Genomic DNA, 18,695 nt, shown 5'->3' with positions numbered 1-18,695 from the left:
CGAACCAAGTTGGCCCCACTTGCAAGCATAGACTAATCTCCCCAATAGTGGACATTTAGGAACTGTCGAAGGATTTCATGTTGATGGATCCGTCCTTTATCTTGTATAGTCCTTTACCCAGCTTCTTAAGTGTTACCAGCAGACAAATGTTGAGACTGGAACCACCGTCGATCAGGATCCTAGTGATGAAGTAGTCCTCGCATTGCACAGTGATGTGTAGTGCTTTGTTGTGTCCCAACCCTTCAGGTGGCAGCTCGTCCTCATGAAATGTGATCTTATGACTCTCCAGCACTTGTCCTACCATTTTAGCCATTTATCCACCAATGATGTTGATTGGTACGTATGCCTCACTTAGTACCCTTAACAGAGCATTCTTGTGTGCCTCAGAATTTTGTAACAAAGCAAGAATGGAGATTTGTTGGTGTTTTGTTCAACTAGTCAATGACCGAGTATTCCTTGGCTTGTATCTTTCTCCAAAGATCGTTTGGACCTGTCTTAATGATGGGTGACCGATTGAAAGCTAGTTTGCTTGACTCAGTCAGATATTCCGGGGTATAAACTCTACCAATTCTTGTCATACCCTGTGCCGCAATAGTTTCTTTGAACCTAACCTTGCCTTTCCTCCTTGCCTCGGCTGTATAGTCCCATGGTATAGCCTTTGTATGGAATGGTGTCATGGTCGACATTGCCACTGGGATTGGTGTGGCTGTCCTTACTCCGAACGGAGCATGCACCTTAGGTGGTAAAATTGCAACTTCAAGCGGTGCGGGTGCATTTGCCGGAGACATGAATTCGACCTCAATTTGTTGCTAATGTTTTTGAAGATGACGTTGCTTCAAACTCAAGTGGCACAAACATATTTACCTTAGCGTCCCTAGATGGCTGAATCTGGACTATGATTGGATTAAGAGTAACTATCAGCTTCTTTGGGTTATCGCCTTATGCGATCAACCCGATTAATCCCTCGAGATCCCATTCATCCTCTATTTCAATCATGTGAATGCCTCCGCCCTTATGATCGGGTAGAGGATTTTTGCGGACATTTGGAGCGGGTTCCTTTGCCACAATAATCTTGTTATCAATTAAAGTCTGGATCTTGTCTTTCAAGGAACGACATTAGTCGATAGTGTGCCCTTTCATGCCGGAATGGTATGCACAGGATTTGTTTGGGTTAACACACTGAGAAGGGTTCTCAGGAGTTGCATCAGGGATGGGGGTAACATAACCAGCAGCTTTGAGTCTCTTGTACAACTGGTCAATAGGTTCAACTATGGCTGTATATTATTTCGGAGGTCTTCGATCAATGTTTGGCCGGGGTCTAGGAAAGTTTTGACGGGGCAGGAGGTGACTGATAGTGGGATGGTTGAGCATTGTAAGTTTGGTAGACATGTGTAGGTTGGGAATATCCGGGCAAAGTAGGCTGATATGTAGGAGGTGGGGGTGGTGGTGATTGATAAGGTGGTGGTGGAGCTTGGTAAGAGGGTGATGGTGCTTGGTAGTTCGGAGTAGGCTGATATGTTAGTGGAGGTGTTGGGTAAGTTTGGTATTTGATAGGAGATTTGGTCCTTTGTGCAACCATCACGGCTCCTATGTACCTTTTCTTGGACACACCACCAGACTGCAAGGCCTTATTTGTAGCTTGCAAGGCCTCAAAGTTTGTAACCATACCGCTTTTGATACCTTCTTCAATTCTTTCACCCAGTTTGATGATGTCGAATAATTTATGGCTTTCAATCATCATCAGGCATTTATAAAACTGCGGGTCTTGAGCCCGGACAAAGAATTTGTTCATCTGTTCCTCCTCTAGAACAGGTCTGACCTTAGCAGCTTCGGACCTCCAGTGAGTAGCATACTTGTGAAACATTTCCGTAGGCTTCTTCTTTAGATTCTGAATATAGAACACATCCGACGCATTTTCTGTGTTAAACCTGAACCTGTCCATAAAGTCGGACGCCATGCTTACCCAACTTGACCACTTCTTTGGATTTTGGCTAATGTACCAAGACAAAGCATCTCCTTTCAAACTCCTCATGAAAAGCTTCATGCGGATTCTCTCGTCTTTCCCTACTCCAACCAGCTTGTCACAGTACGTTCTTAAATGGACCCTTGGATCCCATGTACCATCAAACATTTCGAACTTCGGAGGTTTGTACCCCTCGGGAAGTTCTACATCGGGTTGTATGCAAAGATCATCATAGTTCAACCTCTTAACTCCCTTATTTCCTTCAACGCCTTGAATCCAGCTAGCAGTTCCTCAGCCAGGTTCCTGATGAGGAAGCCTTTATCATCAGACTAGGGTGTGCTTGAGATGGGTTGGGTGGAGTGTGGCATGGTCTCCACATAGATGGGGGTGTTATGGTGGGTGTGAAAGAGGTCATTTGTGGAGTTTTGGGGTTCTGAGATGAGTAATGGAGTATTGTTTGGGGAATGACAAGTATTGCATTGGGTCTTCGGTGGAACAGTGGAGGGAGCGGAATGACTCTGTTGCTTGGGGATGTTTTGAGGTGGTCTAGGGTTTTGAGTATTGGGAAAGGTGATATTCGGGGTGCTGAGGGAAAATGACAAGCTTGCGAGATTCCGAACCTGATCGAGTTCTTCCTGGAATTTCAGCAATTTCTGTTCAAGTTGGGATACATTTTCCTGAGTACCATAACCATTGGCGGCCTCTACCCGTTCAGTTGCATTCTCCCTTCTGACGTTGTTCAAATCTTCCATTTTGTCTTTGTTCTTGTTTTTGACAGGACTAAGAGGAGGAGTGGGTGGAGGGCCCCTGGATCTCGTGGAATAGGATGATGTTGCCACAGTGCACGAACTAACCTTTGGGGGTGAGAATAGTAAAACAAAAAGTAAAAGCAAAAAGGTATCCAAGTTAGTAAGGATTATAGGAAATATTGTAATATTTAAACACATACACTACAAAAAAAACTCTAGCGACGGATTCTTGCGACAAATATGTCCCCGTCGCTACTTAGCAACGAATTAACTACGAAAATAGAGCTTTATCGCAAAAAGGTATATAGAATAATTAGTATCTAATGTAGCGATAAATTAGCGATAAAATGAAAATTCCGTCGCTAAAAATGGGCGCTACAAATTGGCGCCCTCGTTTTAGCAAGGAAATAAGCGAGGAATATTTGGTGACAAAATTTATTACATATTAGCGACGGATGTAGCGACGGATGTGTATGTCGCTAATATTTTTCATTAATGAGAGTATCTTTACCCTTGTTGCTACGGAAAGTTTTTGTCGCTAGGTATTTAGGGAAAAAAAGTTACATCAAAATAAGTGTTCTGCTTTAGCGAAAAACTAGCCCCTTTCCAAAAAATAAGGTCTTTCTTTCTCACAGAAGACTACACTAAGAAACCAGCCCCTTTGCTGCTTCGTCTTCTTCTTCTTCTTCTCCTCTAATCTTTGATTAATTTTCCCAGATGCGTCACTACATCAACTCTTTTCTAAAATACTGGTATCTCTCTGCTTCTTTCTCTGTTTATTAGCAATTTTTCTACATTAAAATTTTTAAGGGCTTTGGTAGATGTAAAATAAATCAAGCTTTCGTCTCTTCCCCCCTTTTCTGTGTAGTATGTGAACTTAAATATGAAGTAGAGGTTGACATTTTTGGGTATATCTCATTTGTGCATAAATATGTATTTTTATTACGATTTATTGTTGGTAAAATCTGATTTGGAGGTTTCTTTTGTGTTGAACTCTTGATTAATACCAATTTTGGTGATATTTGGTTATTAAAATCTAATTTAGGTGTTTTGAGATCTGCGTGGTTTCCAATTTCTTCAAGGCGAAGTGCTGCAAAACTCTACATTGTTGCTGAACTTTCACGTTGTTTTTTCCTGCTTTTGAGACTGCTTTGACATCAACCAGTTCCAGCATCTACCCAGTAACCAGTTCTTCACTCGAGCACTAGTAGTCTTGGAGTTCTGCTACTCTTTTATACCTCCTGTATATCATGTAAGGAGTTTCTTAGCGTAGGATTGATAATACCCAGTAGTCACGGATCATTTTTTCTTGTCTTTTATTCCTAGTTTTGCTACTAAGAATTGCATTTACTTGAAAACAATTAAAAAAGCATATGAGAACAACATAGAACAAAATCTTTTTTTAACGTAGGATTTATAACACCTTATCCTTGTTCTTCTTTATCTTGACTGAACGTGCATCCTTCCTTCTAGCTGTGAGAAGGAAATCCTTGATCTCGGGTATTTGCTTCGGCTGTTATTAAAATATTTGGTTAAAATTTTACATTTGTAGAGAAGATTAAAAGACAAGAGACAGAAAAATGGAGCTCTCAGTAGGATCCAAGACATAATCTCATCTAACCAAAGCATTTGTTAAACCAATTAATTGAGTTGAAACAACAACAGAACAAAAATAATGAATCACATCAATCTAGTTAAGGACTATCATCATTCATCAGTTTGCTTTCATCCAACTCAAAGGTGTAAAAAGCAGTCTTTTTGCAAGCTACTGGAGTCCATCATTCCTCCATATTTTTCTCCTCATTGTTGCTCAATTTATAGGCATTCAAGCTAGCTGTAGATGCACCAATCTTCCCAGCCGAAATGCTACTGGAATGTTCAGCCACTTGAAAACTTTCATGTCCAATTTTTTCCTTTTCCTGTTGCAACAGATTTCCAGCCTGCACATTTGCTTCTATATCCCTATGGTGGCCTGATTGCTCAGCTTCCACATCCATTTTTTAAGTGTAATTGATTGATCGACATCCCAAGCAGGCAAGCAACATTAGTAGCATTCACCTGCTCGCCAAAGCAGTAGCTGCAGGAATATCCCTAGGAGCTTTAGATTTATCATAAGTTTTTCGTTCATCCGTACTTCTCAGCATAATATTTTCACCAGATATTTTCTTTTCAATAATTTGTCCAGTTTCAATTTGAACTACAACTACATTAGGCACATTTTAACAGCTTCCTTAACACCTGTAACAGCAACCCGATCAGCTGGTCTACTCTAAGAAACCACATGCTCCACTCGAACTTCAGCAACTCAAACAATTGTGACATTGAGTTTTGATGATTCCCAGCCCGTTCCTCATACATTCATCTTCTCTGTCATATGATCACCACCATTAACCGTAGACGACACCATATCAGCCTTCTTCTTTTCATCCAATAAAGTCCTTAAATCACCTTGTTATTTCTTAGAAGATTTGCCTTTATACGTAGCCTTTTCATGATCGTGACTGTCATTCTTTTCCTATTTTCTTGACATATGAATTGTGTAGCTTTTTGCATCAATACCTGATTTCGTCTTATGAAACTAGCTAGAAACAGGAATATAATATCTGTAATAAATTTATTAGTACCTTTATGGTTCTACATATTGCAAAATAAATCTCTGTGGTATTTTTTTTGCATGCATCTGACTAAATTTATATTTGTTCAGCTTTATTTCAGGAAAAGGAACGAAACAATCTCAAAGATTCCTCATGGATTAGTTAAGGTATTGGTATATTTCTATGAAATTATAAATATATCTTAATTTATTTTGTTGACATATTTTATTGTCGCTTTCTCTCTCTCTCTCCCAGACCCCACTTGTGGGATTATACTGGGTCGTTGTTGTTGTTTCTCTCTCTCTCTCTTCTTTTCTTGTTCTTATTAGCGCTCTCTTAAAATGAAATGTCAATGTTATTAAGAATTTTAGCTTTTTCACAAATGGTTAATCTTACATATAGTGAATGCTAGGGAAGCGAGATAATTTTTAGTTATCTAATTATATTCACATAGATTACATTAGCTTTATGATGTATTTGTGATGTTATGATGTATTTAAGATCCAACCACAGGTATAAAAAACCTTCTGACTTTCAGGTATTCACCTGCACTAATTTCACCTAGTGTTGCTTCTCAAGAGTAATTCACAATTGAATCTCTGATGCTATTTATATACTTCGTTCATGTTGATCAAAAACTGCACTCACATATTTCAAGATAAATTCAACAGGTTTAGATGTATTTCTAACACAATAGATCGTAAAATTATGTATCTATGATATTACAGGCGTGCGTACTAATACTATGATGCTGAAAGCACAGTATGTTTCATTGTTGTGTCCTTAAGGCTTGCATGATTGTTCAACTTCTTAATTGCTTCATTATCCTGTTTAGGCTTCTAAAATAGTTGATTAATTTGTCTTAGCAACTAAGTTTTTACTCCATTTTTGGGATAAAGTACCAAGTTCCGAAAGCTTATATATATCACAACAATTAAGCATGAGGTTTACTCTAGGGAAGAAAATGTAAGTGGATATTTTTGTGTTTCAAACAATTAATTATAAGACGATCGTGCAAAGACATAAAATATCAAACTGGCTTTCCTCATTATACATCTTAACCTTCACTTTTTTTATTAAGTATAAAGTTCTGGTTAATTTCCTCTTCCTGCATGGTGCATTTTGGGATCAATTATTTTGTTCACAAACACGCCCAACCAACCATACGTGTATCAATTTAATAGTATCTGTTACATCTCCAATCAACTCCCACCAAAATCCTTCTGTTTTATGATTTCCTCTAATTATTAGTGATGAATTTCAGCTCCTACCAACGAGACAACATTTGTGGAGCCACGATGTTAGCTTCTTAAACTTATCTGGTCAAAATGACATTAGGCATGCAAGAACTGACATGTAACTAACATACCACATTTGAAGGCAAAATTATTCTTCAATTCATTCAATTCCACATTTGAATCTATTAAGGTGTATGACCATGTACTGCTTGCTACTTTTTCAATTTGCTTATCACTATTTTTTTTACAGATATGACTCGAGGCAGCTGCAGCTCCTCTGTAATACTTTGGAGCAAGAATGTGGTATCTCTCTTGGTCTGCTGTCTCCCATATTTTAAATTTTACAGTAGCATCATTTACTGCTACTGTTGAGAAAAATGCTGCACCAATAGTTGATTCCTACACATAACAGAGGAGCAGCTACACTTATCAAATGGTAAACCAAGAACCTACCTGAAATTCAATAAACTAGTTTTTGTGTACGTGTGCCTCGCGCTACCAATAAAAAATATACTCTTTTCGTCTCAAGTTGTTTGTCATTTTAGAAATTCAAAATAAAATAAATTATCTTTTTTATGATCAAAGGATTGTAGATGTTTGCAAAACAAAGACAATGAAATAGGTAATTAACCTATCAATTCAATAAGGATGGGATAATAAAAATTAACGCTTCAAATAGTTGACTTTTAAACTATTTATTTAAGGTAAAATTTAATTGATTTAAAGTCCTAATTTTTAAGTATAAAATTCAAATTAGGAAAAATTTAATAACCAAATTTCAAAGGATATTCTATTTTGTCTAGTGCAAAATATATTTTAAAGGGAGAACTATAGAGGATCCCTTTTAAAATATATTTTGACATTAAAGGTGAAGAAAGATAAAAAAAAAATAACAAAAGCGATTTAACAAAACACTTAGATTAATTTGTTGATATAGCCACATAGATTTTTTGTGCTTATGCTTTTTTAATTTTCGTTGGCCTCCTTGCTTTTATATGAACCACTTAAAAATTATATATTTTAGAATTTGTAAATATTATGAGAATCAAATTTTTTATTTATCTATAAGTTAACGTGAAAGGAGCTTAAAAGTGAGATGTTATTATTTGGCCTTATTTATAGAAAATTTCGAGGTAAAATTTTACGCAATCTCAAATTCCTAAATATTAGGAGTCTACATAGATCAAATAAGGAAAATTTAATAAGAAAAAATTATTTTATTTTAAAATCCTAAATATTAGAAAAATAATTAATTACAATCTTATCCAATGTGAACTCTATTTTTAAATGACAAAAAAGGCGAACGACATTTCGTTAAGGGCCTTCGTGCTTTTAATATAGTATAGATTATCCTTTAACAAAAGTTAGAACTAGACTAGATTGTTCAGCACCAATATCTCCAAGAAGTGTGCTGTTGTATACCTTCTTGGTGCCTCCATTAGTAAATTGTTTCACTTTACCAAAGGAAATAAAGTTCTTTATTTTTTGTATAGGCTATTGAAAAGGGTCGAGATCCAACACCAAGTGAGCTACACTTGCACGTCCATACACATGGTCATGATGAAAAATCTTTTGTTAGTGAGCAATCCCGACTTGTACATGTAAGTCCAAAATCCTATAATTTTACTAACTTTGTATATGACATTTACTTGTTTAGCACCTATTTCAGTCCTAAAGATGATTTTTGCTAACTTTTGTTTGAATGAAGAACTTAACAGTTAAGTTATTTATGCTTTCATCGTTTCTTTTTCCCTAATGTTGATCTTCATCATTAATGAATTTCACTAATTATTATGGTATTTACAGGAAAAATACCAGCAAATATTACAAGCTACAAACACAAACTCAATCTAAGATTGATCAATCTTTAGCATTTTATCAAGCTGCAGGAGGGGAAAAGAAGAGAATATATGGTCTTGGATCTCGAGCAAAATATTTCTTTGGGCCGAATCTTCATGCCTCTTCTGGATCTAATGCTTCTTCATCAGCAGCACCTCCGAATGCTCAGTCAGCACCGATGGCGAATTTGGATGAGTTAGTGATGCGATTGATTCCTGCATTGACTGATCATATGGTTCCTGTACTGATTGATAACATGCTTCTTGTGTTGGCTGAGCGAGTAAGAGGATTGATAGCTTCACCATCACATGTGCAAGATAATCATACTGATCACCCATCAGCTATGGCACCTCTAGTTCCTCCTCCTCCTACAACTAATATAAACGAGGTTCATGCATCGCTTTCTGATGATGACCTTCACTCTCCAGTCTCTCTGTAGTTAACTATTTTTATTTGAACTTTATTTTAGTATTGTAGATGTTTTGGTATTAACAAGGTTCATGCATCGTTTTCTGATGATGACCTTTACTCTCCAGTTGCTCAGTAATTAACTATTTTTGTTTGAACTTAATTTTAGTATTGTAAATGTTTTAATCTTAATTATAATTTGCATTTCAGTATCAATTTTGGATCTTGTAGAATTAATTTCTATGAATTTCAGTTATTATTGAGAGTTTATTATATATGCTTGAACAATATGTATTTTATTAAATAAAATGCGAAAAATATAATTTGCGATAGATTTTTTTTTGTAGCTATAACTAATATAGAATAACAGGCAGATTTGCGACAAAAAAATTTCGTCGCCAAAAGAAAGGCAAATATGTCTAAATAACATTAGCGACGAATTATCGACAGACAATATTCGTCGCCAATTAAATCCGACGACGAAATGTTTTATCGATTTGGCGACAAAATTGATGATAATTGCGACGGATATGTGTTGTCGCTAAGAGTAGCAATAGATACCAACCGTAGCTAATTCGTTAGTAAAGGGTTAGCTATGAGCAAAGTAACAACGGACATTAATCCGTCGCTATTCCATCGCTAAACCTGTTTAGCGACGAAAATATTCTATTTAGCTACGGAATTCGTCCGTCGCTAAAGTCATTTTTTTTGTAGGGATAGTAATCGTGTCCTAATTTGGGACCTCATTGTGCCTGAGGTAGGTCTAGCGACAAATTGATTTGGAGAACTTAGGATGCTAAATGCCTCATTTTATTGATAAACATAGACTAATCCCAAATTGACAGGAAATAAAAAGTCACTAATGGCCCTTGGCCTTATTACATCTTATAAAGCGAAAAGATAAACTCCTATCTATTTGGTCCCAGAAGGGCCTTCCTCAGGTTGAATGCTCTCGTTGATCAAATCCTCTAGGTCGCGTAAGTTCACCAGTAAAAATGCCTTTGCCAGGTGTTCTCTTTCGTTCCCTTCAGCGTTCTGGCAGTCGGTGACTCTCTTCCTCACTTTTCCTTCCAATTCTAGCAGACTGTATTCTAGATATTCCAGCTTTTCGCTGGATTTGGCGGCCCTCTCTTTCCATTCATTGATTTGGCCATTTGACGGAAGATCCCTCCATCAGTCTAGCAAGAGTGAGGGTGTGCTAACCATAACGAAGCTGGGGACCTCGTTCTTCATATTTCTGCAAGACAAATAAGGTTAGGTCCTTACCCCCACCAGACTCGACTATTTAATACCAACAATTAGCATGAAACATTTAGTTCTCCAAATAAATGCACAGAACGTGGTGATGTCCGTTTGGGTTTAGGGAAACCCAGGCGGACTTTGGACGAGGCTATCTTAAAGGATCATTATGTGGACAACATAACTGACCCGACTAGGTTTGACCATGATGCATGCACAATTTGAACAGAGTAAGGTTTCTATGGGGTTTTAGATTGGTACCCTTGAGCGGACAACTCAATAGGGAAGGCACGGAACCGTCGACTGCACCGCTGATCGACTGGTTTTACCGCAAATATGCCTTTCCGAATTTAGGTTGTGATAATAGGAAGAGCGCAACCACTCATTATAAGCGTTGCTATGGTATTTTGTTTGGCACGAGTGGAGTATGATGTTGAGCATGGTTATGCAATAATTAAAAGCATGTTGATATGTATTTGCACATTAAGAAAGTAGTAAATACAGCAGTTTCATAATTTAAAGCAATAGTAAAGGAAAGAAACAAAGAAGACAAGTTAGTTTTGCAGTTGAAAAGGAAATTGAATGCTTAAAGGAATTAAACAAGTAGTTGCACATAAAGAGGTATAAATTCTCAATAACATTTTGAAATGGTAAAAGCCTAAATATCCCCAGCAGAGTTGTCATGCTGTCACGCCCCCTTTTTTCCCTCTTGGTGCAATCGGGAGGTCGGGTTTGTGACATTTGGTATGGGACAACTCATTCCTTTTGAGAACTGGGTTTTGCATTTGAAGAGTCGCTACCTAATGATTTTAAGGTGCATTAGGACACCTATATGGGTTCACTTCTAAGTTTGTTGATAACCAGAGATAGGGTAAGAGCTTGAAATTATCCTAAGAGGAAGGTGTTAGATACCCCTCAGGATCCACTAGTGTGGTTCCCGGCCAGACAGTTTATTGTGAATTTATGCAATTAGCAAGTAATCAAATAAGGCTCAAATAAGAGGGGATTTAAATTTGAACAAATAAGAGTTAGAAAGAACAACTAAAAGAAGAGTTCTGAAAAGAAGTTTGAAAATAAAAAAGGGAAAGGGGATCCTAGGTTTATATATAATATGGATCACATCAATGCAATACCCGGTATAACACTCCTCAGAAGAGGGGATACACGTGGCATTAGCGCACCCGTCATCATATCCATATCTACCATTCCCACCCCGTTAAGGTATTAAAGCGCGGATTGGTTTCAATCTCTATTGCATGCTATTACTCGTCCCATTCCTATCAGTCCCGGAGGAACTTAAGACTACTATTCCTAAAGGGAAGGGATATTAAGCTAACTTTTGATTTCAAAAAGGTGAAAAAATCTAAGGCGACATACAAAACACATAATACTGCACATTAGGGGGAAGCATGTAAACAAATAAAGGATCATGTATACCTCCTCAAGTGAAACACATAAATAGCATGACTGAAACACACATTTAGAGTCTGAATACTAAGGTAAGGGAATTCCAATTTGTTGAGGCAGACCAGTTTATTACATAACTCAGATAAGAAGTCTGAATCAGGCCTGCCTGCTGGTTGTAGCAATTATTGATTAAATAAAGGCGGATTCAATTTTACGGTTATTATCACCTGAGGCTTGCCTAAGCTTTTAGGTGAGATCTTATAGACATGGTATCTATCCGGAATGAGGCAAAGCAGTAACAATTAAAGACGAACGATTTGAAATCTTACAGGCATGCTTTATAAACCGTACTAATAGGAGGTGAGAGAGTTGTTTAAAAACTAGTTGAGGACAGCTGATTTTAGATTAGTCTGATTTCAGATTCTATAAACACTGATTATTACTAATTTAATTCCTATAGACATAATATCTAGTCAGGTTTAGGTCATGTACAACAATGTCTGATGCTGACATGCCCTCAACCAACCAAAGAATACAAACACATAGGGGATTGGGGTTTGGGATTCATAAGTAACTGACAGAGTTCATTTATAAGGGAAATATTAATTCAGAAAAGGAAAGGGCAGATTATAGCATGCTTAGGAATGAAACTCGATTAAACACAAGCAGGAAACATGCAAGAGTGCAGGAAATAAATATGTTTTTGTTGATGATGAAGATTAATCAGAACATACCAATAAAGAAAAAAATGCAAAAAGAAAAGCAGGCAAATTTCCTCAGCCTAGGCTTGGCTTTCAGCCGGCTAGATAAGGCAGCAACATAAGCAGTAACAGAGAAAAGAGAGAGAGAGAGAGAGAGCTTTTAGTGAAGTGTGTGTTCTGAACTCAAGTGTTCGTATTCCTTGTGTTCGCGTCTTTGAAAGAAGAGGGGTGCAGGGTATTTATAGCCTTTAAAAACATGTGAAAAATAAGGTAATAAGTAAAGTTCAATACAAATATGGAAATAATCAATAGTGAGAATCAATCAACCAAGTGATTTCCCTTTAATTGAGGAATCATTTGGCTAACAGATTCAAAATAAGGAAAGAAAATCAGTTTGTAAGCGGACTCATTATTGCCATAAAAGCAATAGTAAAACATTAATAAGCAACCGAATCTAAGTACAGAAATATACTTATTTTGGGAAAGGATTCAGCAAGGCAAAATAAGGAAAGGAATCAATTAACCTTGACAGGCGAGTGAAATTAGAATTCGTAAAATAAAGGTTTTGAAATAGGTCACGAGATTGAAGATCAATCAAAGAAGTAACATTCTTTTGCACTTCAATATTTAAACAGGGTGAGTACGGACATCAGACATGCGAGGCCAAATTCATTGGCAAAAGAGACAGCATACAGTAGTAGCACAAAGTTTAGTAGATAGCAAACATTTGAAGCATGATAGTCAAATAGGTCAAGTCCAGTTGAAGCGATAGTGGAGAAAAATAGTGTATCAAAAGCATGCAAGGGTCCCACAGTAACAGATGAGAAACCTTTTGAAAAGTTAAGGTTTCAAGCATAGTCGAGTTTTAAAGATAGTATAAACCCAGAGTCAGAGGAATCACATAAAGGAAAAAGAGAAAAAAGAACTTCAAATCGAGTCATGTATTCAAGCGAACAGTTTCGAACCCAAAGACATAGTTTTTCTCAACAATAGCAGAGCTTAAAAGATGATAAATAAACAAATCAGACAAAACTTAACTAAACAAGTACTCGCCTGACTAACAACCAAAAGAAATTAGGATTTTCAGCATGCTAACTCAGATAGAAGAACAACACGAGCAAAACATGTCAAAAATCAGAGAAGAGATTTGAAATGACTTAACAAGAAAACCCTAATCGGGAAAGATAAAGAGTTTTGAAAGCAAAGTTAAAGACGCTTTGAGAAAAATGCTTAAAAGTTCAAAGCAAGCATAGATCTAAAATAAATCTGAAAGAAATCAAAAGGTCTTAGAGATTAGGGTTTCAGAAGAACCCAAAAGCAACGAGAAAGGCCTTGAAAGTTACTGATCTAACCAGGAGAGTCAAAGGTCTGACTCGAATGGCCATGGCTGGCCGGAGAAAGGTCAAAGATGTCCGGAGAAGGGCCATGAACTAAAATCGAACGAAGGCTGGACTAGAGTTCTTCATAGTCTGGCCTTGAAACCATAAGGACAAACACATAGGAACCATGGACGGCAGGTACAGGTCTCCGATGTCCTCGGAAGGCCATGGATTAGATAGATATCAAGGTGGATTAGGGTGGAGGCTTCTAGGGTTTAGGTGGTGTTGCAGAGAATTGAGAGAGAAGAGGATTCAGGGGCAGCGGTATGTGAGAAATGAATTAGGGTGAAAGGGGTCGTTTGGGTTAAAAAGGAAGGGGGTCATAGGAGCTGTTGATCTAAACGATCAATGGCTGGGATTAGGTGGTAGTCCGGGTGGGTCATTTAATTGGGTTGAGGGTCGGGTATGAGTAGGAATTGGATCGGGGTAAATTGGGGTAGAATTAGGCTACAATTGAAATGAAATCTGGCTAGATTTTAAATAACCCTTTTCCCATTTATTTTATAAAAAAATAGTAAATCAAATTCTGAAAATAAATTGAAAGTACTAAAATGATTTATAACATATAATTATCAATTTAAAATATTGGACTTAATTTTTATAAATGTAAGCGCAATTAAATCCTAAACGAGGCTAATATTGCAATTATATACAATTTAGCTTTAAAAATACTAAATAATTTTGTAAAAATCTGCAAAAATCATCTAGGCTATATTTTAACATAAATATGAGAATCCAATAAATGAATCACCAAAAATGATAATTCTGGAAATTATTATTGGGTTTTTATGAATAAAATAGGGGAATAAATTGGTTTTATAATAAAACATTTTGACATACTTATATATGCATACATATGATATTTTGAAAGTATTTTGCATATTAAAAATATATAGGAAAAAATTGGGTATCAACATGCAACCGGCATGATATTTGTCTAGCTCGACGGTGTTTTTCTCCATTACGATCTTGCAGTGCCACATGTGCTGGGCTTGGCACTTGTGGGGACTATCATCATTTTGGAAGTCAGCTCATATATGGCTTGTCTTTTCAACCTTGGGTATGAGTTGCTTCCTACCTGCTTTCCTCATAACTCGAAGAGGTACGTAAGGGTCTGTTCCTCATAGACCAATCAGTATCAGCAAAGGTGCATATCTGGATCGAGCGATGAACTCCTCTGTCGGACACCACTCGAAAATCCATTGAACCAGTTCTTCAGTTAGATTATCAAAGAGCTCAACCCATTCTTTGGCATTCTTAGGCCGAGAGAACATGTCGAGGATGTAATTCATTCACTTTGGATGGTGGAAAGCGATGTGATCATCCCAGGCCCTTTGCTGAATTTCTTATCGGTATTCGCCCTTTTGGAGATGTTCCACGAGCCCAAGCTGAAGTAATAGATTGTAGCCTTTGAAGTGTCTCGCTCCTCGTTGACACTTTTCCAAGGCTCGGTATATGTCTGCAATGATCATGGGTACAATGCTGAATGTATGACCACCAATCCCCTCCATTAGGGTCTTGGTTACCATAGCCAGCCTAGTATGGATTCTCCCTTTCTTCATTGGAAACACGATCAGACCCAGGAAGCAAAAAATGAAGACAAATCCCTATGATGGATATGTCCCAAGGACGTGATGGCAAACTCATCATGGTAGGTACAGTATGATTTGTTGTGACCGTACCTTTCATACAGATAGTCAAAAGGGATATACGACTCCTTTAGGCCTACGAATTCTGCATTCTTCTTCAAACCCATCATTTTTAGGAAACCCTTGCCTGTGCAGTTCTCAGGCATTAGCAAACCCGGGGTTTCCCACACTAGACCGGCCAGACCTCCTATCTCTTCTAGCAAAGGTGTCATTTCGATGTCCCCAAAGTGGAACACGGCCCTTTCACAATCCCAGAATAAGGTAGCAACTTCTTTTATCATGTTGTTAGGATGAATCTCGAAGAGGGATGGTAGGTTACCCAGATATTTTCTGACGAGGGTCTTGTCACTAGAATGTAAATCTTCCCTCCAACATAGAAATGTTGGGTAGATATTGGTGACCATGCCAAATCTGGGGACTTCGTGCCTAATATTTCTGCAAGACAAACAAGGTTAGGCCCTTACCCCTACCAGACTCGACTATTTAATATCAACAATTAGCATGAAGCATTTAGTTCTCCAAATAAATGCATAGAACGTGAAGATGTCCATTTGGGTTTAGGGAAACACAATGGACTTTTGGACAAGGCTATCTTAAAGGATCATTACATGGACAACATAACTGATCCAACTAGGTTTGACCATGATGCATGCACGATTTAAACAGAGTAAGGTTTCTATGGGGTTTTAGGCTGGTACCCTTGAGTGGACAACTCAAGGGGGAAGTCACGAAACTGTTGACTACACCGCTGATCGACTAGTTTTACCTCAAATAAGCCTTTCCGAATTTATGGGGGTAATAATATAGGAAGGGCGCAACCACTCATGAAGCGTTGCTATAGTATTTGTTTGGAACGAGTGGAGTATGATGTTGAGCATGATTATGGAATAATTAAAAGTATGTTGACATGTATTTGCACGTTAAGAAAGCGATAAATACAACAATTTTATAATTTAAAGTAGTTATAAAGGAAGGAAACAAGAAAGATATGTCAGTTTTGCTTTTGAAGAAGAAATTAAATGCTTAATGGAATTAAACAAATAATTGCACATAGGGAGAGTACAAATTCACAAAAAGGGTATGAAATGGTAAGAGACTAAATATCCCCAGCAGAGTAGCCATGCTGTTCCGCCCCTTTTTCTCGCGAAATCAGATGTATGACATTTTTGGTTCGGACAACTCTTTCCTTTTGGAAAGGGGGTTTGCATTTTCAAGAGTCTCCACCTAACGATTTAAGGTACGTTAGGGCACCTATAGGCTTCATTTATAACTACGTTTGGTAACCAGAGACAGGGTAAGGGCTTGAAATAATCCTAAGGGGAAGGTGTTAGGCACCCATCAAGATCCACTAGTGTGGTTCCCAGCCAAATAGTTTTTGTGAATTTGTACAAGTAGCAAATAAACAAGTATGGCTCAAAAAGTAGGGGATTTAAGTTTAAGTACACAGATGTTTGGAAAGCAGCTAATGAAAAGCAACATTTTGAAAAGAATTACAATCTAAGCATATTTGGGAATGTAAAGGGGGTATCCTAGGTTTGTTTATAATATGGATCACATCAATGTATTATCCGGTATGACACTCCTCAAAGAGGGGCTACACATGGTATTAACACACCGATCATCATATCCATATCTACCCTTCCCCGCCCTGTGAAGGTAATTTAAACAAGGGTTGGTCTCGGCCCCTATTGCATGCTATTACTCGTCCCTTCCTATCAGTATCGGAGGAATTTATGACTCTTGTCCTATAAAAGGGGGTTCTAGGCAGACCCTCAAGTTTAAAGGTAAAATACTAAGGCGACATATAATAAACAAGTAGGACTTCAATTAAGGGGAGCATGGAAGACCAGTGAAAGGCTCAGATATACCTACTCATATAGTACACATAAACAGTATGACTCATACACAATTAAGGTCTGAATTCAGATCCGAAGTATGGTATCTAAGTGATAATAGTAGAGTCATATTTATAACATAACTCAAATGGGAAGTCCTAATCAGGCTTGCCTACTGATTTTAACATGTTGACAGTTAAACAAAGACGGTTTTGGTTTTTATTTAAGCTATATTACCTAAGGCTCGCTTAGGTGTAAAATAATATGCAGCAGTTACCAGAATTATAAAACAGTTATTTTACCTAAAGCGTGCTGTTCTAAATGTTGCAAAGACATGCAAGATTATGACCAGTTTCACTTAAACAGGACAATCAAACGTGAGACTGTTTTATGTCCTTTTCATGCATCAATAGTTTTAACTAGGTATGACTAAGCGAGTGTGAACGAGATCTTAAAATAGGGTATTTAACATGCACATATGTAAAATGCAGAATAATTGCAGAATATGCAGAATTGCTATAACATGGTTTCTAAATGCCCAAAGAGTTACAGCATGATTCCAAGGTGTGCAGGAGCAACAATTTCATGTTGATGCTGTTATTTAGCCTAAAGCAGGATTTCTAAGTGGTAAAGTGATGTCAAATGAGATGCTGAAATAGTAAACCTAAGAACATGGTGTGTAATGCATGATATGCTTTGAATGGGTCGATCTTACGCATGGATTCTAATGCACATATAGGAAATATAAACATAAGACATGGTTTATACCCATTAATGTTGATAGCATATATAAATACCCTCCCTTTTTCACTAGCCAGCCCCAATACTTATTTACAACAAATTATTACAGACCAATACAAAAATGAATTACATAAGAAAAAAATAAAGTTACACTATAGTGAGCCTGAAATAGGCCCAGATTTCCAACACCTGCTAGGACTTACTCTCTAAGTTATGTAATAAATCACCTCAAGTGCCAAGATTATTTCATAGTTTTTCCTCATATCTGGGTGTATCAGAGTTCCCTAAGGACCTCAAGGGATCCCGCGCAGTGTTCACACCAAGATTTCATAGCCAAGACAGAGTAAGTACAGTGCGGAAAGGCCAACTTTCATATGTCCAAGTTCAGAGGGAGCTCAAGGGTCCCAAGGCAAGGCTCACATAAAAAGGGCAGAACTTAGTGGTCTAAGAATAGAGAGAGAGAGAATACTTGTCATAGTTTTGAAAAGGTTGAATTGGAAAACAGTTTTGAAATATCATGTTTGAAATAAGTTTGCAAAACAACAGAAGAATGGTTTAGGGAAAAACAGTTTTGAAAGGGGAAGGAAGTAGGAGCAACAACAACTTGGAAAAAGCCAGCACACACATAACAAGTTCAAAGAGTAGTATCATTTCAACATTCACAAGCAGAGAAGTAAGGGGTTGGGGACAATTAGGAAACACATAAGAGTAAGCATGCAATAGGCAGATTTACCTATACGTTAGGATTAGAGAAGTCCTAAAAGGGGGGGGGGTGAGGATGTATTACAGAACATATTAGTCACACAAAAAAAATCTTATCACAAAGAGGTTTATGCTAGGAATTAAAGCAACATCAGTGAAACAGAATCACGTTGAAGGCTATTAAGGGGTAACATGTTGAGTTTAAGGGAAGAAATACCGTAATTATACTAGTAGAACAATAAGTAGACATG

At 37.4% G+C, this 18,695-nt stretch overlaps 1 protein-coding gene across 3 annotated transcripts; it reads left to right on the top strand.

The window, feature by feature from the left end:
- Positions 1-3,288: 3,288 nt before the first annotated feature.
- LOC107822810 (uncharacterized) lies at positions 3,289-9,007 on the top strand. Of its 3 annotated transcripts, none has more exons than XM_016649369.2 (6): positions 3,289-3,464; positions 3,758-3,964; positions 5,417-5,473; positions 6,795-6,847; positions 8,038-8,145; positions 8,351-9,007. In XM_016649369.2, the coding sequence occupies exons 4-6, from the start codon at positions 6,843-6,845 to the stop codon at positions 8,820-8,822; spliced, it is 585 nt and encodes a 194-aa protein (XP_016504855.1). In that variant the 5' UTR covers positions 3,289-3,464; positions 3,758-3,964; positions 5,417-5,473; positions 6,795-6,842; the 3' UTR covers positions 8,823-9,007. The 3 variants fall into 3 exon arrangements, with proteins under 3 accessions (XP_016504855.1, XP_016504861.1, XP_016504858.1); XM_016649375.2 differs by having other exon boundaries at positions 3,311-3,464; positions 6,795-6,980; XM_016649372.2 differs by lacking the exon at positions 3,758-3,964 and having other exon boundaries at positions 3,324-3,464.
- Positions 9,008-18,695: the final 9,688 nt, after the last annotated feature.

This window comes from Nicotiana tabacum, chromosome 20, assembly GCF_000715075.1.
Source record: "Nicotiana tabacum cultivar K326 chromosome 20, ASM71507v2, whole genome shotgun sequence".
NCBI classification, from domain to species: domain Eukaryota; kingdom Viridiplantae; phylum Streptophyta; class Magnoliopsida; order Solanales; family Solanaceae; genus Nicotiana; species Nicotiana tabacum.
Note: the sequence above shows the minus strand (reverse complement) of the source record. Positions and strands in the feature narration are given on the sequence as shown.